Below are 24,813 nucleotides of genomic sequence, written 5' to 3' on the forward strand. Positions count from 1 at the left end.
ATAGGTTCAAGCTACAAACCTATCATTAATTGGTCCTTCGACGCCGGATCCCTGGAGTCGGCATTCACCGAGGGGAGAACCCTGACGTCAGCGAGACGTGAGAATTTGTCATCGGGCCGGTGGATTAGCTGTCCGTTTTCTCTCCTCGACGAATGACGATCGGCGGGATCCGAGGCTGATATTACACGCTAAGCAACACCGAGTAAGTTTAGAGTACATCTCTATAACTGTACGTCTTCGCCGGCTGTGTGGGGCGTTGTTCATGGCCGCTTAGTGGGGCTAAAATTCGCCGTCTTAGTGGGGCGATGTACAAAACCGCTCAGTGAAGTTGTTGTACAGAAGCATTAAGTCGCAGAGTTGCGCAGTTCGAACTTTTTTGGTTCGCCGTCTTAGTGGGGCGAGTTCCGCGGAGTCCAGACTGTGCTGGACAATAGGCCTATTTTGTGTTGTTGTTGTTGTGTTGAGTGTGTTTGTGTTAATGACTGCGGAGCAGGCGTGGTCTGGGACACGGTTGTTGTTGTTATCATGGGTTCCTAAGCAACCAAGAGTGCGTCCGAGCGTGACAGACGTTTATGCTGGACTTCACTCCTGGGAGCGCACAGTATTTAAAAAAAAAAAAAAAAAAAAAAAAAAAGAGTGACGGCTCTTTAGCTGCGCAGGTTCACGCCGACCTGAGCCGTGCGGTTAATCGCATGCTTATAAATGGAAGAGATTAAGTTTTCAGGAAAACAGCAGCCTTGAAGAGCGTGTGGAGAAGGCCAGCCCACATCAGCAGCAGTTAAGCTCTGGTGAATGGCTTTCCCCCACCCCGTGCTGACACAAAATGTTTAGATGATTCTTTAGATTGCCCTGATCAACAACAGCCTGTGCTCCAGACCATTACTTTAACCAGTTGTTAACAGTAATCTGCATTAAGCTCAAGGTTGCTCAAATTCAGTACAATGACATATGAGATGAAGTAAAATAGGCAAATATTTTAACTAATTACATGCATAGAGGCACTTGACCTGTTTGAAAGACTGTCATCTTATTATGACCCATTGTTGAGATATAGAGCACGCCTATGAAAACAACTATTATGCTGAACCCTGTGTGAAACAGCTGAAAACTACATGATGGAGAAGCTGAGTTAAATATGAAAGTGTAAGTTTTTGCCACTGTGGGCAAAGCACGCAACCACTGTGTGAGGTTGCGTTGCTGTCTCTTCTGAGCTGATGAGCAAGCTACACATTATCAGATCAGGAGCTGGCTGAGAACTCATCAAAGAGAGGGGAAGAGAACTATGATAACTCGAGTATGTAGCGTATCCGTGAGTTCAGCTTCTTCTTTCAGATGCACAGCAGTTTTCCTGGATCTTGATTCATGTGTGTAGAGTGTTCATAGCATCAGCATCATGTTTGTGTTTGTTTGTTTTGTTGGGTTGAAAAATAATTAAATAAACTTGTGATCATACTTATAGATCACCATGGCACATATCATCAGCCATATGATTTATTTATGCAGATGGAAAAAAGTGAGTGTGAATGTGCCTGACGTCGCAGTGTGTGTGTGCGCTGTGTAAAAGTAATTGTCACAAATTGTGGGAGCGGTGATTCTGCAGGTCACCAGCTAGTGTAAAGAGAAAAAAAAGAGTAAAAATGAGACAAAATCTACATTGTAGATGAAAAATCATAGGAAAAAGGTTTTGTGTTTATCAGCCAAGAACAACTACAATCTCATTTTCTGCTTTTAAGAAAGGAGAGTTCTGTGTGTCGGTTAAGCAGTGATAATAATAATAATGAAATGTCTTAGTTTTGTCACTTTCAGATGAAAAGCAGACCTGGATCGATTTTCCACATGCAGCAGTCGGAATAGAGTTATAGTTTGACATCATTGGAAACATTCAGGCCAATTTCTGCAATTTCTGGCTAACTTATTTACAGCTCCATGTGTCCCTCGACCTCACAAGCGAGCTCTCACTCCTCCCTGAAGACAAGGAATGCAGTTCCAAAGAGCAATAACATTGCTGCTGTCTCTTTATATGCCAAGTCCTGAGCAAAGAGACCCAGCAAGCAGCAGCAGTGTGGACAAACAGCAGTGGAGAAGAAGAGCAAACCATCATCCTGATTGGATGAATGACACTGTGTTTCCAACAAGCTGCAAAGTCACTGTGCTTGTGAAAAGGACTTTTGAGGAGAACTGAGGAGACTGTTGGAGGTTGACATTTGCCACCTTTGGAGAAAATGGCAAGAAGAGACAGTGGGACACAGGACAAAGCTGAAGAAGAACTGCCGGCTGTTGGACTGTTGAAGTGGGAGAGGACAACAGAGTGAGAGCAGTAGGTGAGAACACAGAGGAATGCTGTTGTTTAATGTGGGAAATCAAAATTTGGGTTAGCAAACCTGGGGAAAAGAAAACTGACTGCTTAAGTAGGAAAATTGTGAAGGAATCTGAAACACTGCAAAAAGAAACATATACAAAATCACACACACAAGCAGAACATGCATTAACCCTACTAACACAAACACAAGAGAGCCCATGAAGATTAGACACCATCTTGAGCATGTGAGTCTGTTTATCATCTTATCCAAGTCACCTCGTGTGATGCAAAGACCAGTGGACTCATAGCACATTAGTTAAGAAAGGATCAAATAATAGCAGAGGAGTGTGTAGGAAAGGCAGCTTTAAGAACATGCCCTGCTGGAGATGCAGCTCCACAGACATTGTGTTATTAGGCAGGTTTAATCAAACATACATGCAATGAAAATCAGCTTGTTATCTCTCATCAGTGTTAAAATAGTGTAAATTTAACAGACACTTGTTATCAAATGCTGAATTTATCCAATGCTGACAGTTAACTCTCTGGGTTGCAGGACAACAGTTTAACTTTTGTGGGAAAAAAGATTCTGGTTTGACCAACCAGTGATCAGACAATAAATTTAGTTGTTAATATAGTAAATTGGGAGATGCTTTCTGCCTGATTGATGCAGCACAAAATATTTTACTGTATGAGGGAAATTCTATTTTTGTGATAATATTTTGAACATGCATTTCTGTTGTCCTGTCAGCTTAGTGGGTTAATAGCTGATATGCAAATTAGTTGATGGTTCTTAGATTAATGAAAGGTGATTGAATTCTAGTACGAGTGAATGGGATGTGTTAGAGTGCAGACTCTAAAACACTGAGTTTCCTGTTGTGATGTGTGAGTGAATCCTGCACCCAGATACACAACTCTGAACACATGAGAACAAACTTCTTTTGCGAAATGCATGACAACATGTCACACGTTTTATGATGACGGGGAAAAAGGAAAACTAAATAAAATTTGTGGCCTAAATGAGTAAAAAGTACAGTCCTGGGGATTAAAATTCATAGCTAATGAGACATGAGGCTTATGTTGTGTGTTGTGCGGCTGATGGTTGGGTTGGAGTTTATCTAGCTGATGATTTTTCTTTTGTTGTGAAGTTGAGCCTGCCAATTAGTATGATGGTTTGATAAATCATGCTAATGGTATGATTTACCCTCCTGAGATGAGGAACGTGTGTCATGACTTAACGAGGCCTTTTTTATTTTGATACTTTCACAGTGCACTGAAAGTTTTGTTTGATAATCTCTGTTTGAGCAGATCTGCACGATTAGAACTGAAGCGCTATACGACGCGTCGTCAAGAAAATTGTTGCAAGTGAGTTTCTCCACATTAAAATGGGCTCAGGAGAAAGTCACTTATCTGGGACAATTAGAAAATAAGTTCCTGTCCAAAAGGATTCAACGAGAAAATCCAGTCTAAATTCTTTTCTTTTGAAATGACGTCATTTTGCTAAGAGTGGAAACTAAAGGCGACAATAGGTTCCACTATCAGCAAAGAACGAATGAATGAATGCATGCATGAATGAATGAGTGAGAGAAAATAAAACTGACTGACTGGTAAAAGCGGACAGAAGGTGACAGACTGACTGACATCACTGTGCGAAGTTAACCCCCACCTGACAAAGGTGCAGATGAATCTATGTGTGTTTCTTTTTACAGGAGCAGAAAGATGACAGCAACATTTGAGGTTGCGTGAGCTTTGGCTGTACCGATTTAACCTTTTAGATGCCACTTTCTGTGTTTGTGCATCTACCAGGGGTGTTATTCACTACCTTGTGTTGCTCACAGAGGTGACTGTGAGAAAGTGTGTATACACCTGCGCAGCGCTAACATTTCTACAGCATTACAGTTCTTCATGCGATTTGATCATGTGATTTATACCAGGATAGCTGGTTGATGTTTTTCTACTACAGGATTTCTGGGTTTATGTGTGAAGAAAACTGTGTTTTCAGGTTATGGGTTGGTGATGCTGTTACACTGTGTTGTTGGGAAAATGTTAAAGGTTACTTTGATGATATGAATAACATGCGAGACATTTCCTGTGTTGAAACTAGTGTCACTTCTGTCCACAGCTATGGATGGCTAACTTTATGGTCTTTTTACAGCACCTCTGGACCCTGTCAATTTGTGCCTGACCTCCAGGATTGTCCATGTGTGTTGCTAATGTTTGTTTTTCTAAGAGTGCATGTAGACGATTCAGCAGAGATGGACAAGTAACATGAGAAAGCAACTAAGAGATGCAGTGTTTGTGGAATAGTTTGATATGGGGCTCATTAGCTGGCCACTACTGAGCTCCTAGTGTTAAATACATGGAGTGACTTTGCTTAAGGGAAGTCACCGATTACATTAATGTTAACTGAGTACATGGGATGATCCATGTCTGAGGCAAATTATGCCAATAATTGTAGTTTACTGATTTGACAAACCTGCACATGATACTTGTCCTGTTGATGCTGAGTAGTTTATTGCTACTTATGATACAGTTGTTTATAAGTGTGAAGTTTGATTTCACTTCCAGATCTTGTTTTCCAGGCCATGATGGTGTGTATGATGGCTCCAGGCGGAGCCAGATGTGAAGCAAACTTGTTATGCAAAACACACTAACATCTTTTACTGCAGGGTTATAGGTCCGGGGTGGTGCTGCTCCAGAGGGAGAGATGCCCTGATGTTGCCTGGGACATGATCTAGCTAACCTTTTTTTTTCAGATAGGAATCTGGTTTTGATGAGTTGACTCATGGGAGTGTCCATGCGTCAAGAGGAGGGGTCCAGAATTACATGAAACTATGTTTTCTATGTTTTCTAAACTATGTTTTTATGATTTTTGTGTGATTAACAGTTAGTCAGTGGGTATTAAACCTATGCAAGTGGTGCATCTGTGTTCAGATGAGGCTTTGATGGTCCATAAATGAAGCTCACTGAACTAAAGAATGTGGTTTGATGATGCTTTACATGCTCTCCAAATAGAAGTTTTTCCTCCTAGCAAGGAAATATAGGTGCAGCAGTTAAAGTATTGCTGAAAGGAATCTCCTGAGAAATCTTCTGAGGCCCAGTGAGAAGCAACCCATTCCAGGCATAGCTGACAGTCCAGGCAGTGGTTGAGGTCAAAGGTCGAGCTGTTGGGGGCCCATCATGAGATCAGACTTTGGATCCACAGCAAGGACCACGAAGCTGTGAAGGATGAGAGCTGTGCCAAGGGGGCTTTCCAGAGGCCAACAGAGGAGATTGTGGACAACAGACGGGCACCTGAAGGATGAGGGGAGCGTGCCAAGCTCCATCGACAACGCAGGGGGAGTCCAGGATGGCATCATGATTCTGTGAAAAGCACAGGAACCAGAAGCTATGGTGGTGATGACAGCAGTTTCCTATGAACATCACCTAATGCTGTGTCACTATACTGTGCATACGATGGCACACTGAAGACTGCCGGGATCATAACAGCAGTAAGATAACTGGATCCAGTACCCTTTCCACAGAGGGTTTTCCTGCAGAGGATGGACAATGGAGGAGGCATATGTATCCCCCACAGGACAAGGAGGCCTGAAGTGAGGTGATGGGGGTTGGCAGAGGCCATAAAACTAGAGTGCTGAAGAGGCCTGCAGCTTTCACAATAGCTGAGACCCATGTTGACAAACAACAAACTCAACTGGTATGTTTGAATGTCTATTCTACATACATTTGGACTCTGGTTCTATGGACAGTGATGGAAACAACTGGAAGACACATTTATGACGCCCTGCAGAACTTAAACCACTCTGTAGAGAGACGTGTGATTTACATGTCTTGCAGAGGAGCACCACCGAGCTGGAGTGTTTTTGAAATGTTAATTTCTCTTTTGACCGTTAACAATTCATCTGTTTACTTGTAGGATGCAGTTTACCATTGAATGAGATTAATAAGAACTTGGATAACTGTCAATACAATTGTCAAACTGTGTACATTGACATATGCTGATGTTACGGCCCTAGCAGGGCCTCCTCCTGAAGTTGTCTGTGTGGGCGTGTCCGACCATCTCTCCTGCCTTAGGTGCCACCTTTTTCTTTTGTGCAGCTGACTCTCATCAGTAATTACAAGTATTTAAGCCCAGGGAAAGGTGAGCTCTGGGCCAGAGTGCCATTAGTGTGGTTACAGCTTGTGAGCTGAGTGGTTGTTGTGTTTGCAGCTAGTGAGCTGTGTTTTTGGTGGTTTCCAGCTAGTGAGCTGCATGTCCGTGTTTGCAGCTAGTGAGCTGCTCTTTCTTTTTGGCTTACGTTTTACTTTATTGATCAACGCCTGAGTTTTGTTTGTTTTCTTAAATGGTGATAGCGGCTTGTCCGTCTCTTTTAGTTGAGCTACTTTAATAAAACTCTTTAATTTAACCCTTTGCCTCCTTGACTCCTTTTTCTGACCCGGACACTTTTTGTTACTTCCCCTCACCGCCTAGACCCCTCGGGGGAACGTAACAAGAGGGGGCTCGTCCGGGATTTGAACCCGGGACCTCTCGCACCCCAAGCGAGAACCTGCCTCCGCTGGAGGGTCTGAGCGGCCCGTCCAGCCTTCTGCCTCCGCTGGAGGGTCCGAGGGGCCCGTCCAGCCTTCTGTTCCCGCTGGAGGGTCCGAGGGGCCTGTCCAGCCACAGCAACCTGCTATGCCATTTTAAGAAAAACCTCTTCTCACACTCACTCTGATATTCATCTCCTTTTTTATGTTGCGGCTTTGAGCCGGGTCGTAACACTGAGTATAAAAATGTTTGCATTGACACTGTCAGACATGACGTGATCATAACTGGGTACTTTTCTAGCATAATTGTCAAAAGGGGGGAAATGTTAGGTTTTTGTATTGTTGATTGTCATTTATGCTTAGAAATATCTACTTATATATGCTTAGAAGTATATAATCATTTGTAGATTGAAAGAATGTCTCATCCTAGGAGGTCTGTAACAACTCTGTGTAGCATGAAGAGGGGAGTGTGTTCACTCCTCTTCAGAGTGTTCTGGCATAGATCACACACCTCCTAGGAGAGGTCGTATCTTCTCTTGCTGATACATGGTATAGCAAACAGATGTATATCTGTTTGAGTCTAAGAGCCTTTTGTTTAGATGGACGGCTCTGGGGAGTCTTCCTGGGGTCACAGTTTGACCCCACACACACATATACACACACACATATACACACACACACACACACACACACACGGTATTCTTTGTTCACATGTATACCTATGTAAAGAGGTCATATGTTAATGAACCTATGCATATTCATGTAACCACAATAAAAGAGCAGTGTTACGGGAGAGCGGACGAGAGCAACTAGGGTCAAGCGAAGGAACGGTGCCTGTCCAGTTCTCTCCCGTGCACGTGAAACGTAAGGAATGTTGCCTACTCGTGTCTTGCTTGCTGTGTAATTACATTGCCTTCAACGTTCCAGCGAATAGGTTCAAGCTACAAACCTATCAGTCTGTATTCACCCGGCCAGACCAGTGTTGTTATTTGGATTTCCAGTATATTTCTCCTTAACTTTTGAATCTTAACAAATTATAACGTAATTCTTTACTCGTTTGATCTGCTCCTTACCACAAGTGACCAGACGTAGAAGGTTTTGAACTTTTAACTATATTTTCTTAAGTTTTACAACTTTTCTTACTGTTAAAAACCTCGTTGTGGCCATTCATGCTATACAAAGTAATTAGACATGTGTGGTATTTACAGAAATGTCAGAATCTCAGCTAAAAGTTCACAAAACCATCTCAACAACCACCAAACAGCTAAAACAGCAGGTGAACAGATTACACAAAAAAGATGTAAACACAAATCCCCCTGATCATCTGTTTTTTCAAACATGAAGCCTAGTTTTGGATGTTCATTTACTGCTGGTTCAGTGAATTTTGGTTGGACAGTGATGAAACCTGCAGTCTCAGAATCTGTGAGAAGTCTGCTTTCAGCACGCAGCAGCATTGTTGTGTTGTGTGCTGTGGATTCACCTCTGCAAACTCATCACTGTTTTACCATCATGTTTCTACTTAGACAATAACAAAGGAAGCAGTTCCCAGGAACTACTTCCTGTCTTGTTAACATAAGATTATGTTGCTCTTCAAAACGCCTCCACTTCTCCTCTTATTAGAGGACTGCCTTATTATTAATCAGCTAATTCTGTCAGTTGATGAAAGAAAAATGCTTGATCTCACCTGAGAGTTTCCAGTGTACAGTGTGGACTCTTCAGTCCTTCAGACAGAAGCTTCACGCCTGAATCCTTCAGGTTAATGTTACTCAGGTCCAGCTGTCTCAGATTAGAGGACTGAGAGCTGAGACCTGAGGCCAGAGCTTCACAGCTTCTCTCTGACAGGTCACAGTGATTCAGTCTGAAAAATAACAGATAAATCATTAAAAAAAAGACACTTATGTTGAAGTGTAATGAGATACTATTATATTTAGCAATATTTAATCTTGTTTTTGTCAGGAAACTGAGCACTGATGCAGAGCAACATGTGGAGAGAATCAGAGGAAAAGAAGTGAAGAGAGAACTGCAGTAAAATAACACTGAATTGTTCAGTGTGCTTTTGATATCAACAAAATGTGTCAAATTTCTTTATTTTAATTTGTTTTAGTAGAATCGATGATTATCACTCAGATAACAACCACAGGCCAGGTCTAAATTGCACTTTGGTAACAGTTACACTCAGAAATATTTCAGAAATGTGGACAATTTGTGCTCCATTGTATTCAGTATTGAACAAACTGAGTACCGATGACCACTTAATATTTTTGATATTTTATTTGAGTTGTTCCCACCTGATCTGTGTTAACTAGAATAAACATTTAAAAACTAAAGCTATGATCACATATTTACTTACAGAGCTTTGTTGGAGGCTTTGACCACTGGCAGCAGCCTCAGAAGAGCCTTTTTAAAGGCTCATGTTCTCACTTAGATCATTTATTTCTACTTACATTTCTTTCTGGGAAAAATGGGGATTACTTTGAAAACAGGAAGTATTTTCCCCAATAAGCAGCCCTGGATTAGTAAATCACTCCAACATGTTCTCAGGCAGAAGAAGCTGTCTTGTTATGAGGGAGAGAAGAAAAAGATCGAGGCACAGAAACTTGTTGAAAGAGAGATAAAGCAGCTAAAACCAGGTGTAAAAGTAAAGCAGAGCATGAGCTGAATAAAGGACACTCAAGGCTGGCTTGGAAAGGAATGAAGTCCATGGTGGGGATGCAGAACAAGGAGCAAAGATGAATGTGATGGTGAATCAGCAGAAGACTTGGACTCATTTAATTCCATCTTTGATATCATTGATTTCAATGAAGAGCTTTGTGATTGTAGCAAAGGGCTGGTAGCTCTGAGGGTCCCACTGATGAGGTGTTTGTGAAGGTTTGCAGTCATCTAAAGAGCTTAGAAAAAAGGCATCTGGACTTCTTTAAGTTTCTTGAAGACGTTTCACCTCTCATCCAAGAAGCTTCGTTATTTCTAGGGTCAAATGGTAGAGAGTCCCAGATTTAAGCCCTGTGGGAGAGTCCGCCAAGGGGGTCATGAACCCCCCTGTTGATCCTCTACCTAATCACACGAGCCAAGGTGTGAAAATGGGTGTAGGTCACAATCAGCCAAGGTTGCGGAGAGCTCATTGTGAAACCTATCCCCACCCTATCATGTGATTTCTTGAGGTTAACCTCTGTACAAACAGACTTCAGCCATATGAGTGAATGAGAGCACACACAGGACACTCTGATCTCTGAATGTATATACTCTGAATATACTGTGACTGACAAACAGAGTTTAAAGAGAAAGGTGTTTGGATTAAAATGGATTATGCTAAAGTGAACGTGCTAATGTAATTATCCTGGGCGGAGTTCTTTTTTCTCCTCATCTTTCCTGATGTTGTGCATTTTCCGCTGTTCGGTTCTGGGTCGCTGTTCTAGCGGCTGACCGGCCAGCTACCTGGCCTGACCTGTCTCCCCAACGTGATGCTTGTGTATTGTATGTACGGTTGGCAAGGTCAGTATCCTAATTGCCCCTTGAAAATAAATACAGTGTTCTGAATCTGAATCTGAAAAGATTACAGAAGACGACTCTGTTCAGTAAATATTACGCTCATGCTGTCAAGAAACACCAAAGCTAGGTAAAACTCTGGTTGTTGCAGCCATCCAGTATGACATGCTTTGTACTGCTCTGCTGCAGTTTGTGACACCTGGTTGATGAGCTGTGAAAGATGATGAAACAAACACTTCACTCAATGTTTTTCTTCTAAACTGGATGTAATTTTGGCAGCCGAGAGTTTTTCACAATCTGTCCCAGCTGCAAATAGGAACACAACAAATAAATAACTTTACCCACTTGGATCCTTATCATTCAAGATTGTGAAAAGATTCTCTACTCAGAGAATACTGGTGATTTTAGAAGAGAGAGGTGATTTGGAAGATGATGAAGGGAAAGAGTTTTCACAACCTGAGGCCTTTTTCTTCCACTGTATAGGACAGAGAAGACAGGAAGGGAGGGAGAAGTGAGGAGAATAACACAGGAAATGGTCTTGGGCAGACTCAAACCAGGCCCTGGAGTCACGACTCTAACTTTCAGTACATGGGTCACCTGCTCAGCCAGGTAAGCTACAGCAGTCAGCAGTGTGTGAGTTCATTTGAAGACAATGATGACTATAAGTCAGGTAAAAAAAAATACTTATCATCAACCAACAAGGGGAAAACAGTGAGCTTGAATGACCAAGCTTTGACCAAGGGTGGCTCACTCCTCGGTCTTCTTGCCCAAGGAGTGAACCACCCTGCATGGCTATCAATGTGGTGCAACAATGGCCATCATACAGTACAGGCCATCCAAGCTGATTTTTAACTTTTGGTCCCAGATACCACCTTAAAAATCATCTAGATTAGGATATGTTGGCTAATCTGAATTGTGTTCTAGATCCAGTCACAACAAACAGAAAAGTCAACAAAGTCAGAAGGTTTGCTTTAGACTGTGGTGCAGTTTATCATCAACGACTGACAAACAGGCACCATGCTGCCAATAAATGGAATCAAGTCTGACTTGAGTTTTTTCTTTTTTTTTTTTCTTTAAAAAAAAAAAAAGAAAAAATCAAGATTAAATTTTATAGCAACCACAGCAGAGATGACCAGGGAAGGTGTGCTTGAGGGGATAAAACAGCTGGTTTCAGACTGAAGATGAACTGAGGTGCTGCACCCAAGTCTGTACCAACATTTTGACAACAGTGTGAAAGAAAAACTGGAAGAAAAGCAGGTTCAGGGAGGGACAAACATCTGCTGGAACCAGACTGGAGTGAGAGGAGAGAGCAGGCCAACAACAACAAAGAAACAACAAACACACTGTGGAAGACCGAAGCAGAGTTTAGTTTAAAGTGTAACTAAGGATGTTTCTCTGGCTGCCATCATTCACTGAGTAATTCAAATTCTTTCTTTAATGCAGGACCCACCATGCATGTAAAAGCAAGTGTTTCACCAATATTTGTGACTAAAAACAGACCTGCAGTAGAAATGTATCTAGGAGCATGCATGTCAATATGAAGTATCACAACATCAGGCACATGCAGCCTAAGTTTTTAAACACAGACTGATAACATAACAGCAGCAGTGATGATCAGAGTTTATGGTGAATCCAGCGTCTCGAGTACACCGAGTTCTGGAGGCATCAAAGAGGCTACAGTTTCAAAACTTTAGGATAAAAATTCATACAAAGACAGAAAGCCTGGTGAAATAAATTACTGACACAGTTGGATGTTAAAAGTAAAGACATGAGTACAAATGTACTTACAGAGCTTTGTTGGAGGCTTTGACCACTGGCAGCAGCTTCAGAAGAGCCTCCTCTGAAGCAGAGTATTTCTGCAGGTCAAACACATCCAGATCTTTTTCTGATGACAGTAAGATGAAGACCAGAGCTGACCACTGAGCAGGAGACAGTTTATCTGTGGAGAGACTTCCTGATCTCAGGGACTGTTGGATCTCCTCCACCAGAGAACGATCATTCAGTTCATTCAGACAGTGGAGCAGGTTGATGCTTTTCTCTGCAGACAGATTCTCATTGAGCTTCTTTTTGATGTACTGGACAGTTTTCCTATTGGTCTGTGAGCTACTTCCTGTCTGTGTCAGCAGACCTCGCAGGAGAGTCTGATTGGTCTGCAGTGAAAGACCCAGGAGGAAGCGGAGGAACAAGTCCAGGTGTCCATTTGGACTCTGTAAGGCCTTGTTCACAGCACTCTGGTGGAGTTTTAGTTTGTTAAATAATTTAGACTTCTTGGAGGTTGTTTGTTGTTCTTCCATGAGATTGAGTCCAGAGTTGATGAAGGTCAGATGGACATGAAGAGCAGCCAGAAACTCCTGAACACTCAGATGGATGAAGCAGAACACCTTGTCCTGGTACAGTCCTCTCTCCTCTTTAAAGATCTGTGTGAACACTCCTGAGTACACTGAGGCTGCTCTGATATCGATGCCACACTCTGTCAGGTCTGATTCATAGAAGATCAGGTTTCCTTTCTGCAGCTGATCAAAAGCCAGTTTTCCCAGAGACTCCATCATCTTCCTGCTCTCTGGACTCCAGTGTGGATCTGTCTCAGCTCCTCCATCATACTTGGCCTTCTTCACTTTGGCCTGAACCACCAGGAAGTGGATGTACATCTCAGTCAGGGTCTCGGGCAGCTGTCCTCCCTCTCTGGTTTCCAGCACATCCTCCAGGACTGTAGCAGAGATCCAGCAGAAGACTGGGATGTGGCACATGATGTGGAGGCTTCGTGATGTCTTGATGTGGGAGATGATCCTGCTGGCCTGCTCCTCATCTCTGAATCTCTTCCTGAAGTACTCCTCCTTCTGTGGGTCAGTGAACCCTCTGACCTCTGTCACCATGCCAACACAGTCAGGAGGGATCTGATTGGCTGCTGCAGGTCGTGTGGTTATCCAGAGGCGAGCAGAGGGAAGCAGTTTCCCCCTGATGAGGTTTATCAGCAGCACATCCACTGAGGTGGACTTTCTAGGGTCAGTTAGGATTGTAGTTTTGTGGAAGTCCAGAGGAAGTCGACACTCATCCAGACCATCAAAGATGAACACAACCTGGAAGTCTTCAAAGCTGCAGATTCCTGCTTCTTTGGTTTCAGTAAAGAAGTGATGAACAAGCTCCACCAAGCTGAACTTTTCCTCTTTCAGCACATTCAGCTCTCTGAAAGTGAATGGAAATATGAACTGGATGTCCTGGTTGGCTTTGTCTTCAGCCCAGTCCAGGGTGTATTTCTGTGTTAAGACTGTTTTCCCAATGCCAGCCACTCCCTTTGTCAGCACTGTTCTGATTGGTTCATCTCTTCCAGGTGAGGCTTTAAAGATGTCTTCTTGTCTGATTGTTGTTTCTGGTCTGTCTGGTTTCCTGGATGCTGTTTCAATCTGTCTGACCTCATGTTCATCATTGACCTCTGCAGTCCCTCCCTCTGTGATGTAGAGCTCTGTGTAGATCTGATTCAGAAGGGTTGGGTTTCCTGCTTTAGCGATGCCCTCAAACACACGCTGGAACTTCTTCTTTAGTGCAGATTTAAGGTTACGATGACAAACTGCAGCTGGAAGTTCTGAAAGAGAAGAAATATGTAGAATATCTTTTGAAAGTGGAAATAAACACTTAATTCCAAAAGAATGAATCTTTAAACATGTTGCTCCATCTCTTAAGACATCAGTAAATGTCTCATTTATCCAGCAGCTTAAATCTTTAGATAAATCCTCTTACTGCTCTGCAGACGGTCAGCCAGCTCCTCCTGCTTCATTCTCCTCAGGAAGTCCACTGTGATCTTCATAAATGCCTCTCTGCTGCTGCTCCTCTGACTCTCTAAGCATTCTGGGTAATCTGGACTCAGAACCTTCTGGATCTTCTTCAGCTCGTTCTTCACAAAAGTGATGATGTTGTCCTCCAGCAGCTGGAACAGAAACTTTATGAATGAGCCAATCAGACTGAAATCATGGAGCCATACATCAGATCCATGTTGGACACTGTTGGGTCTGTTCCCACAAGCCCGCTAGTTCTAGAGACTTATTCATCATGAAAGAAAACAAGACAGTCAGCGATCGATCGATTACTTGGCCTCATCTGTGTCCAGCACGAAAATGACCCCGACGATGGCCTCCTCCTCCTGCGTTTTATTGAGAACACAGTTCACACAAAACAATAGTACCTCCCCTTATAACCCCCCCTTGGTTACAAAGACACTGTGTGTGTGTGTGTGTGTGTGTGTGTGTGTGTGTGTGTCCTCCTGATGACCAAAAGGGTCATAAAAGCAGGAAGCTTCCAATACAAGAAACAGATCTTTCAGATAGGATGTATCTACAATAAAACCTCCCCCAGTACAAAGTGGTTATAGGTGGTCAGGATCAAAGGAATGGCTACTCCTACTGCTTGAAATAAGACTGTACAAATTTAAGAAACACAATGGCAACATTCAACAATTACACCTAACAGACACACTGACAATCCACTGGTCTACAAAGAGCAGCATGGAGATGACTGTGAACACAATAGATGTAACAGTAGTTGTTGTACATTTACAGACCATAAATATGGAGTCCAGCTGTGTTTGATGCTGCTTGGCAGACTGACCACTGGGAACCTCTGAGCTCTGCTGGTCCACTCTGTGGAGGAACCATGAAGAATTAGTTCAAGCACAGGATAAAGATCCAGTAGTTTCTGCTCAAATAACTTCATTTGAATCAAGTTTGTGTGGGGAATAGAAATATTTTATTGCTATTATTTGCTGCTATTTTTATAATCATCATTACCATTTCATGTTAATAGGGATGTTGCATTCAGATGCATTCAGATGTTCAAATATATTGATATTATATTAGCCTTTATTACAGGTCCAAAGAAGAACCATTTTAAATGGTTGAGTTGAATCTATAATTTAAATGTTATTAATGCTTTTATGATCTCTGTGTAGAGGGCAGAGACAGGAAAATACACTTTGTGCCAAAATGAGACAGGAAGTTATGTCTTTGAAGTTGCAGCTTTTGCAGAAGTGAAACCGAAAGCAGAGTGAGTGCAAGTTAAGAGCAGGGTGTTTAGTATGCATACTGCGGATTAAGCCTTAAGTAGTTGTGGTAGACTGAAACAGTTGTTATATATTTCACATATAAGTCAAGATCATTACACACAGGATGGCCTTAGCCTGGTTGGTTGCTTAAGTTGAGGTCAACTAAGTTTCAGAGAGCACATGCAGTGTGCACGCACAGACAGACATACACACATACACACACATAGTTTCAGTACATGCTGGCCTTCTGTTCTGGTGAAAGGTCAGAAGTGTAACGGGTGAGATGTGAGAGCATTTAAGGGCGAGACATATACATACAGACACAAATAGTGAGAGGTCATGACACGTACGCAGTACACAGCATGCACGCGCCCCCGCACGTGCACGCACACACAAATTAGAGAGACTCATTTAGTAGGCAAGAGTTGAAATACGTTTTGCTATGGCTGCAAAGTCGAGGTGTACGTGTTAGTCTGTTCAAGGAACACCAGATGTCCCAGGAGATAAGCGACAGCGAAGACAGCTGACAGGAAGCACCTGGCGTTGACCCGAAGAAGATGTTCTGTTTTAAACTATGTTAAAAGTCATTGTGGTTTTGAGTGACGTATGCTTTGTTTGAGTCTGCCTGACAACAGGAAGACTGCCAACTCTATAAAACCTTTGTCTAATCATTGTAAGTCCAGTTCGACGCTGAAATCTGCACAGCGGTCGGACTCACACATGTGTATTCATTAAAATGTCGTCTAATTGCACACCGGACCGGATCTGTGGTTATTTATGGATTCCTCTCTCAACATTTGAACCTTAACATTTGTCAAGTTTTAACCTCTCAGATTGTGAACATATCAGTAATTTTCAGTCTGTTTTTATGGACGTCCTTTCAGTGGTGATGTCAGGGATGATTTTGAAGAAGCTCATTTGATCAAAATCACTGAGGGCTTCACATCTGACCCTCTGATGTTTCTGTAGACATTTTGCATATTTAATGAATGTCTGACAGTTTTACATTCATTCTATGAATACAGTGAAATGTTATGTTATAGTCTCCATGTTTTTTCCAGCATCATAAATTCTTAAGTTCAGAAAATTTGATTCTTTTTTCACAGCTGAACAACAACATTTATTCTCTATTGAAATCTGCATCCTCGTCTCCAAAGGTCACAATCTGAAGGTAACATCTGGTTTTGTTCCCTGTGATTAAATCTGAGCATCAGTATGGTGGGATTTATCCACTACATCCACACCACTGTGGTGCAGTGTTGTCCTGATGGAGTCTGATTAACAGCAGCCAGTATGATCCAGGCTTTAGCTGCTGGGTCTCTGTGTGACCTCTCAGACTGTTTCACAGATCAGACACAAAGAGAATCACAGCAGCTCTTTAAAGACAAACATGAACCCACTCAGGTCACACTTTCCCCACAGATATGAGCATCACTGTCCTCAAACAGCAAATGACCAAGTCTAACATTTGGATCTTTTCTCTTTCATTGTTTTCTTTTTAATGAATCTTTGTAACAATCTGAGGATGTTTCAGGTCAGATTTATCCAGGAAACACAAACATGTAAAGGAGTCATCACAGCTCTCTGACCTCGTTGGTCCAGGTTCACCACTGAAGGCTGGATTATGACCTTTGAACCGGTCACTCCTCACAGACGGACAGCTGGATCCTGCAGACTGTGACCTCTGACCTCTGCAGACATAAACATGATTGAAGCAGCTGTGATCACACAGACTGCAGATAATGCAGCTGTTTCCTGTCAGTAACATCCTCTTAGATTAGAGTTCAGCTTTTTACAGGAAAACTGGACAAAACTGATTTTTGTTACAAATTCATTTTCATTTCCTCTCAGCTCACAAACACAGTCAGAAAATCAACCAGAATCAACACTGATTATAATGTCAGTGCAGAATTATTTCTGTTACTCAGTGAGTTCAGCTCTCTGACCTCGTTGGTCCAGGTTCACCACTGAAGAGTGGATTTACATCTTTGGACCGGTCACTCCTCACAGACGGACAGCTGGACCCTGCAGACTCTGCTCTGTCCTCCTCTTCCTCCATCATCATCTTCAGTCAGTCTGAGAGGTAAACCACAAACACTCGGTGAGTCACATTAATAGGAGTAACTGAGTTACAGTCGCTGACCTCTGACCTGTCATGTGACCTAGAAACCAGGTCACATGATTCACATCAGCTCACACACACTTTCTACCTTCACCTGCAGAGGAAACACAAATCATTCATGTGCACATCAGCTGAAATCCTCCTTTCCATCATGTGTGCTGTCCAAATATCAGCTGCTTCTTTCCTGCTTCATCTCAGTGTCAGCTGAATGCAGTCAGACAGCAGTGTGAGGCAGAGGAAGCTGCCATCAGCTGCTCTACTATCAGTCCACTAGATGGAGCCATGGAGCACACACGATGCATTCACTGACACACACTGACTCACTGTCAATAAGAAAAATAAGAAGTGACAGTTTGTTTCTGTACTTGTGTTGATGTGGACGTTGTGGATTGTTTCCTCTGTCAGTGCGCCCCAGGGTGGCTGTAGCTACAACGTAGCTGCCATCACCAGTGTGTGAATGTGTGTGTGAATGGGTGGATGACTGGATGTGTCAAGCGCTTTGGGGTCCTTAGGGACTATTAAAGTGCTGTACAAATACAAGCCATTTACCATTTACCATTATCTAATTAAGTCAGTCTAAATATCAAACCCAACAACCTTTGTATTGTTGTGATAATTACTTCCTGTTTAAGCAGATCCAATATTTGTAACGAAGATTTTTAAACAGATAAAGTCAGCATGTTTAATTCAGTTCTACACTACATCTATGCATCCACCTGCACTGACCTCCAACAGCTGTTGACACAGTAACTGGTTATGGTCAAACAGATGTGTCCACCTCGCAGCAGTTACTGTGGAACAGCAGCTGAGCTCATTCTGCAGTCAGTGTGTCAGTGAGAGCAGCAGCTCCTCTCCACCTCCTCCATAGACTGATGGATGCAGGAAAATCACAGGCCAAGGCCATACAGCAGTTTAACCCTTTAAGAATCACAATAGAACCAAGTCCGCCAGAGCTTATCTTTATATTCTTACATGCTGTGGAGCCATTTTTGGGAGCATTTCGAGTTGCTATACATCAATACAACCATAATAGCCCAAATTTTAATAATGTGTATGCATTAAGTGCATAGTAATTACATAAATTGCAAAAAAGTACAATAAAGTACAAAAAGATTGAAATTCGTTTTTGTTGTTTTTACATACATTTCTAGTTAGAGAAATTTAAGAGGCTTATCCCTCAAAACTGTAAATTTTTTTTTTTTTTTTCATTTAACCTTTATTTAACCAGGAATGTCCCATTGAGATTAAAAACCTCTTTTTCAAGGGAGTCCTGGCCAAGAGGCAGCACATTTCCAAACAAATACATACAAACAAACAAGATTAAAAATTACACAAAACAATTACACATTATTGAGGCAGTCTGTAGGTCTTTGAGTTTAGTTTTAAAAACATTTAAAGACAACAGTTCAGTCAGTTTCCAGTCTTTCTGTAACAGGTTCCACGAAAAAGGCGTAGAGTGGACAAAGGCTTTCTTACCCAACTCTGTGCGGACAAGGGGAACAGACAGCAGCAGCTGATCATTTGAACGCAAGGAGTAAGAACCACTATTTGTCCTTGTGACCAAAGTACAAATATAAGGAGGCAGCAATCCAAGCATAACTTTGTAAATAAAAGTGTACCAATGCCCCTGTCTTCTAATGGCCAAAGAAGGCCAATTTACTCTTAAGTACAAGTCACAATGATGGGTCAGATATCTACAATTGGTGATAAACCTCAAGGAAGCATGATACATCGTGTCCAACATTAGAAGACATGAAGAAGAAGCGTTCATATACAGAATGTCACCATAATCTAACACAGATAAAAAGGTTGCAGTGACAAGACGTTTTTTTACTGCAAAAGAAAAACACTGTTTATTACGGAAAAAAAAACGAAGTTTCAGCCTCAGTTTCTTTACAAGTCTCTCTATATGTGGTTTAAAGGTAAAGGAGTCATCTATCCAGACACCAAGGTATTTATATTCATGAACTATCTCTATGACATTTCCTTCAAGGGTGGACACCACTGGAATAGGCTCTGGGACCTTCTTTGACTTAGAAAACAACATTAGCTTAGTCTTGTCAGCATTGAGAACTAATTTTAGCTGGATAAGTGAATGCTGGAAAGCAACAAAGGCTTTCTGTAAGGTTTCAATGGCCTGAGTAAGAGATGATCCATAACAGTAAATAACTGTATCGTCAGCATAAAAATGCAAATTTGTGTCTGAGACATTTTGACCCAAGTCATTAATATATAAAAGAAACAGAAGGGGACCCAAAACTGAGCCCTGTGGCACCCCCTTGTGGACAGCAACAAATTTAGAACAAAGACCTTCAAGTTTAATGCACTGGGTTCTATTATTCAGATAATTTGAGAACCACGCTATTGCATGTTCTGACAATCCAAGGCTGAGCAGTCTGTTTTTTAGGACAGCATGATCAACAGTGTCAAAAGCTTTTGAGAGGTCAATAAAGAGTGACGCACAGTACAATTTCTTATCAAGTGCCATACTAATATCATTTATCACTTTCATAGTGGCAGTGTTAGTACTGTGTTTTTTCCTGAAGCCTGACTGAAATTTGGAAACAATATCATTAGAGTACAAAAACTCTTTCAACTGGTCACAAACTAGAGATTCCATGATTTTGGATAAAACACACAAATTTGATATTGGCCTATAATTAGTCAACACCGATGGATCACCTCCTTTCAATAAAGGCAAAACAAAAGCTGATTTCCAAACTGATGGAATTTCTTTGGTTTTAATTGAAAAATTAAATAGAATTGAAAGTGGTTCTGCAATATAATCCGCTGCCAGCTTCAAAAAATAAGGTTCCATCAAGTCTGGACCAGGAGGTTTTCTGTGATCCAAAGCCTTTAAAGCTTTATGCACTTCATAAACACTAAAAGGTACAAAGTTAAAACGGTCTCCAGAAAACATAGAGAATTTTGGGCAAGAATTTATTAAAAAAAGTTTCTGCAGAATCAAACAAGGAACCCACTGATAAAAAGTGCTCATTAAAGCAATTCAAAATTTCAGTTTTATCATTAATTGAGACTGAGTCTTTTACAATAAATTTAGGAAAGTTTTGAGTCATTTTATTGACAGAAAAAGACTTGATTACTTTCCAAAATTTCTGTGGATCATTGAGATTCTCAGTGGTGACAGACAAAAAGTATTCGGATTTGGCCTTTTTAATAAGAGAAGTGCATTTATTTCTAAGCTGTTTGAAAACAGACCAATCAGTGGTAGTATCTGTTTGCCTCGCCTTGTCCCATGCTCTATTACGCTTGTGTATGTTATCTGCGAGTGTCTGCGAGAACCAGGGATTTTCTCGGCCTTTAATTCTAACTTTCCGTAAGGGGGCATGTTTATTAACAATTTCCATAAAACTTTCCTTAAAATATGTCCAGGCTAACTCTACATCTGGTAATAGTCCGATTTTTTCCCAATTAACTACTGACAAATCATGATGAAAAGCCTGTTCATTGAATTGTTTAAGATTCCTTTTACACACTATGCGCGGCTTACATTTTGGGATTTTAGCATTTCTACAAACAGCAACAACACAGTGATCACTTAGGTCATTACAGAAGACACCAAGCGAAGAGAATTTATGAGGTACATTTGTTAAAACCAAATCAATTAATGTGGACTTTTCAGGGCATTTAAGATTTGGCCTGGTAGGAAGATAGACTAGCTGGGTAAGATTAATTGAATCGCAAAATTCTTTAAATTCACCAGAAGTTGCATTTAACCAGTCCCAGTTCAAATCTCCAGCCATTAGTAGTTCAGTGTAATTTAATTTAGCCAAAAGGTGCTTTAGTGAAGATAATGCCTCTTTTGAAGCAGATGGGGGCCTGTAACACTCAACAATGGTTATCGAAAGAGTATTAGCAATATCTATATTCAAAGCCAAAAACTCCATTTGTTTGCATATCGATTGGGACAGAACAATCGAGGCATTAAATCTTGATTTGACATAAATAGCTACACCGCCTCCTTTTTTTGGCCTATCAGTACGATATACATTGTACCCATATATGTTAATGTCTTCATTAGTAATAGATTTAGTTAACCAAGTTTCAGAAATTATAACAACATCTGCATCTGTAGATTTTACCCAAATTTTGACCATGTCCATCTTCGGTAGTAGGCTGCGCACATTAAGATGAATATATTTGACAGCAGACATTATTTTAAAATCAGAAGGAGTCTGGGAATATTGCAGTTCAGGGCCAGGATTTGGTTGCACATTTCCTGACAAAAATAGAAGCAAGACAATCAACAACCTCTGTTTCACCTTTGATTTGGGTTCAGAACTTTGATATGTTGAACCCGAGCTGAAGCCTCCATTAAATGGGCAAATGAAATAAGTATGCAAGACCAGAGTAGTGTCGGGAGTGCTGGAATATTATGCTGCTATTATTTGCTGCTATTTTTATGATCATTATTACTATTCCATTAATTATGAATATTGATATTGCATTTAGATGTTTAAACATATTGGCACCCAATTAAGCTTTTATTACAAGTCCAGTAAGAACCACTTTAAACTGTTGAGTCGAATCTATAATTACAAATGCTTTTCGATGCTCCTAAAATCTTAAATGTTTCTGTGCAGACTGCAGGGACAGGAAATATACTCTGTGTAAAATGAGACAGGAAACACTTCTGCAAGGCTTGCTGAAGTGAAACTAAAAGCAGTCTGAGTTGGTTTGTCATTTTATTATGCATTTATATTTTTGATTAAGCTTTGATTAAGCTTTAAGTAGTTGTATTAGATTGAAACATTTGTTTTATACATTTTATATATCAGTCAAGATTATTACACACATACACACACATAGTTTCAGTTGTGTACGTGCTGGCCTTCTGTCTGGTGGAAAGGTTACAAGGTTTAGCTGATGAAGTGAAGGGTGAAATAAAGGGCAGCAGAAGCTGACACCCACATACACACACACATATTAGAGTTGTGCCTGCCTATGTGACAGTTTGTGCAGAACGTGGGCCTGATGTTCCAGACAGATAAGCCTGGGCAGGATGGTGACAGGAAGCACCTGGGTTCGAGCCGAAGACGATGTTCTTTTTTAAACTATGTTAAAAGTTGTCAACAGAACAGTTGTGGTTTTGGATTGACGTATGCTGTATTGAGTCTGCTTGGCAACAGAAGGGGGGGGAGCAGTATCACCCCCAACCCTATAAAGTCTTTGTTCTGACTATTGTAAGACAGTTCAATACTGAATCTGCACAGTGTTGGACTCCACATGTGTATTCATTAAAATGTCGTCTAATTGCACCCGGAGAATCAGTGGTCATTATTTTTGGTCTTCCTCCTCAATTTCTGAACCCTTAACAGTAGACTGAAATTTAGGGAAGTCTCTGGGCAAAACAGGCATGAAACTAATGTCATGATCCAACTGAGTTGGTAACTGCTCTATTTTTTGCAACATTATAGAGCATGTGCCTTTTTCAGAATTCTCTTGCAGATAAAGATCATTTTCAGAGATTCCCCTGCTATGTGTCCATATGCAATTGCTTATCCGAGGGTCCAAAAAGGCCAAGAGGAATATAAAAATAGTAAATACTGCCATCATCCACAATTTTAGTACTTAACAAATTGAACAGTACAGACCTGTGGGTGAAGCAAACCAGTTAGCTCCAGGAAAATGGCACAGGGCCAGACCTAAGCGAGTTAACTCCAGAAGGACAGCGCTTGGCCAGGCCTGAGCCGGTTAACTCCTGGAGGACAGTGCAGGGCCAGATCTTGGCCAGTTTGCTCCTGTGGGAAGACGCTGGACCGGGCCTAAGCCAATTAGCTCCTGAAGGACGGTGCAGGGCCAGGCCTAAGCCAGTTAACTCATGGGAGATGGTACAAGGCCGGACCTAAGCCAGTTAGCTCCACAAGGATAATGCGAGGCCAGTCCTAAGCCTGTTAGCTCCACAAGGATGGCACAGGGCCAGGCCTAGGCCAGTTAGCTCCTGGAAGATGGTGTAGAGCCGGGTCTAGGCCAGTTAACTCCAGGAGGACGGTACAGGGCCAGGCTAGGCCTGTTAGCTCCAGGAAGATGCATCCATCAAATTCCAAAGCATCTACCAACCACACATTTTCCAACAATCCATGCAATATTAACTGTCAGGTTAAGAAATACGTTAAAAAATTGTTAAGAAATACGTTAAGAGATACGAAAAAATACGGAAAAATCTTTTAAGAAGAACTAATTACAGACAACTGATTTCAGACAGACACGTAACGAACAAAGAGCATGCTGCCATACAAAAACGTTGCACAAAATAGTTTCCCACCATAGGAAATTTATTTTGAGTGTCTTCATAGTTTTATTTTTGAAATACACCAATTTTTATATACTGCAGAAAAAACGTAAATAATAATGGATTGGATTTATATAACACTTTTCTAGGCACCCAAAGCGCTTTACAATTCCACTATTCATTCACTCTCACATTCACACACTGGTGGAGGCAGCTACAGTTGTAGCCACAGCTGCTCTGGGGCAGACTGACAGAAGCGAGGCTGCCATATTGCAAAGGACTTGTTACCATATGCTACACACTGCATCACATGGCTGTCGTCCCACAAGGAAGCCTCCTCTAAAGATAATGCACAAGAAAGCCCACAAACAGTTTGCTGAGGACAAGCAGACTAAGGACATGAATTACCTGGTCTGATGAGACCAAGATAAACTTATTTGGTTCAGATGGTGTCAGGGATGTGTAGTGGCAACCGAGTGAGGAGTACCAAGACAAGTGTCTCTTGCCTACAGTCAAGCATAGTGGTGGGATGTCATTGTTTGGGACTGCATGAGTGCTGCTGGCACTGAGGAGGTACAATTAACTGAGGTAACCATGAATGGCAATATGTACTGTGACGTACTGAATCAAAGCAGGATCCCCTCCATTCAGAAACTGGGCCACAGGACAGTTTTCCAACATGATAACAGCCCAAACACACCTCCATAAAGACCAGTGCCATGCTAAATAAACTGAGTGTAAAGATACTTGATTGGCCAAGCATGACCTAAACCCTATTGAGCATCTGTGGGGCATCCTCAAATGGAAGGTGGAGCTGGAGAACAACGAGGAGAGTTTAGACGCCCTCCAAGAATACATCGACCGGAAGATTTAGTAATGAAGAAGGCCCAGAGCATGTCTTCCCCGGCCAAAACTGAGACGCCATCATCTAAAAGATATCGCCCGGCAGACTCCCCCGGCACAACATCGCCTGCCGGCAAAGATATCGTCGACATCCTGGAGTCAATCGATAAGCGATTGTCCAGTTTTGATGCGAGACTGTCCCTGGTGGAGATCTTACACCGGGAATTTCAATCTCTAAAAGAATCCCTGGAGTTCAG

The 24,813-nt window shown here is 41.7% G+C and overlaps 1 protein-coding gene across 1 annotated transcript; it reads right to left on the reverse strand.

Moving 5' to 3' along the window:
- Positions 1–5,448: 5,448 nt before the first annotated feature.
- On the reverse strand, positions 5,449–14,879 carry LOC134643603 (NACHT, LRR and PYD domains-containing protein 3-like). Its single transcript, XM_065472015.1, has 6 exons — positions 14,859–14,879; positions 14,042–14,228; positions 12,953–13,886; positions 8,508–8,681; positions 6,751–6,948; positions 5,449–5,659 (listed from the first exon to the last, which is right to left on the reverse strand). Exons 1-6 carry the CDS (start codon positions 14,859–14,861, stop codon positions 5,449–5,451), a joined length of 1,707 nt encoding a protein of 568 aa, XP_065328087.1. The 5' UTR covers positions 14,862–14,879.
- Between the last annotated feature and the right edge of the window lie 9,934 nt (positions 14,880–24,813).

The sequence above is a fragment of the Pelmatolapia mariae genome, linkage group LG15, assembly GCF_036321145.2.
Source record: "Pelmatolapia mariae isolate MD_Pm_ZW linkage group LG15, Pm_UMD_F_2, whole genome shotgun sequence".
Lineage (NCBI taxonomy): Eukaryota > Metazoa > Chordata > Actinopteri > Cichliformes > Cichlidae > Pelmatolapia > Pelmatolapia mariae.

Coding starts and splice junctions, on each gene's coding strand:
- LOC134643603 (XM_065472015.1), bottom strand. Junction 6,949..8,507: donor TGTACACTGGAAACTCTCAG/GTGAGATCAAGC, acceptor GTGGCTGGACAG/GCCCCTCGGACCCTCCAGCG. Junction 5,660..6,750: donor GGTCTAGGCGGTGAGGGGAA/GTAACAAAAAGT, acceptor TGCTTTTCACAG/AATCATGATGCCATCCTGGA.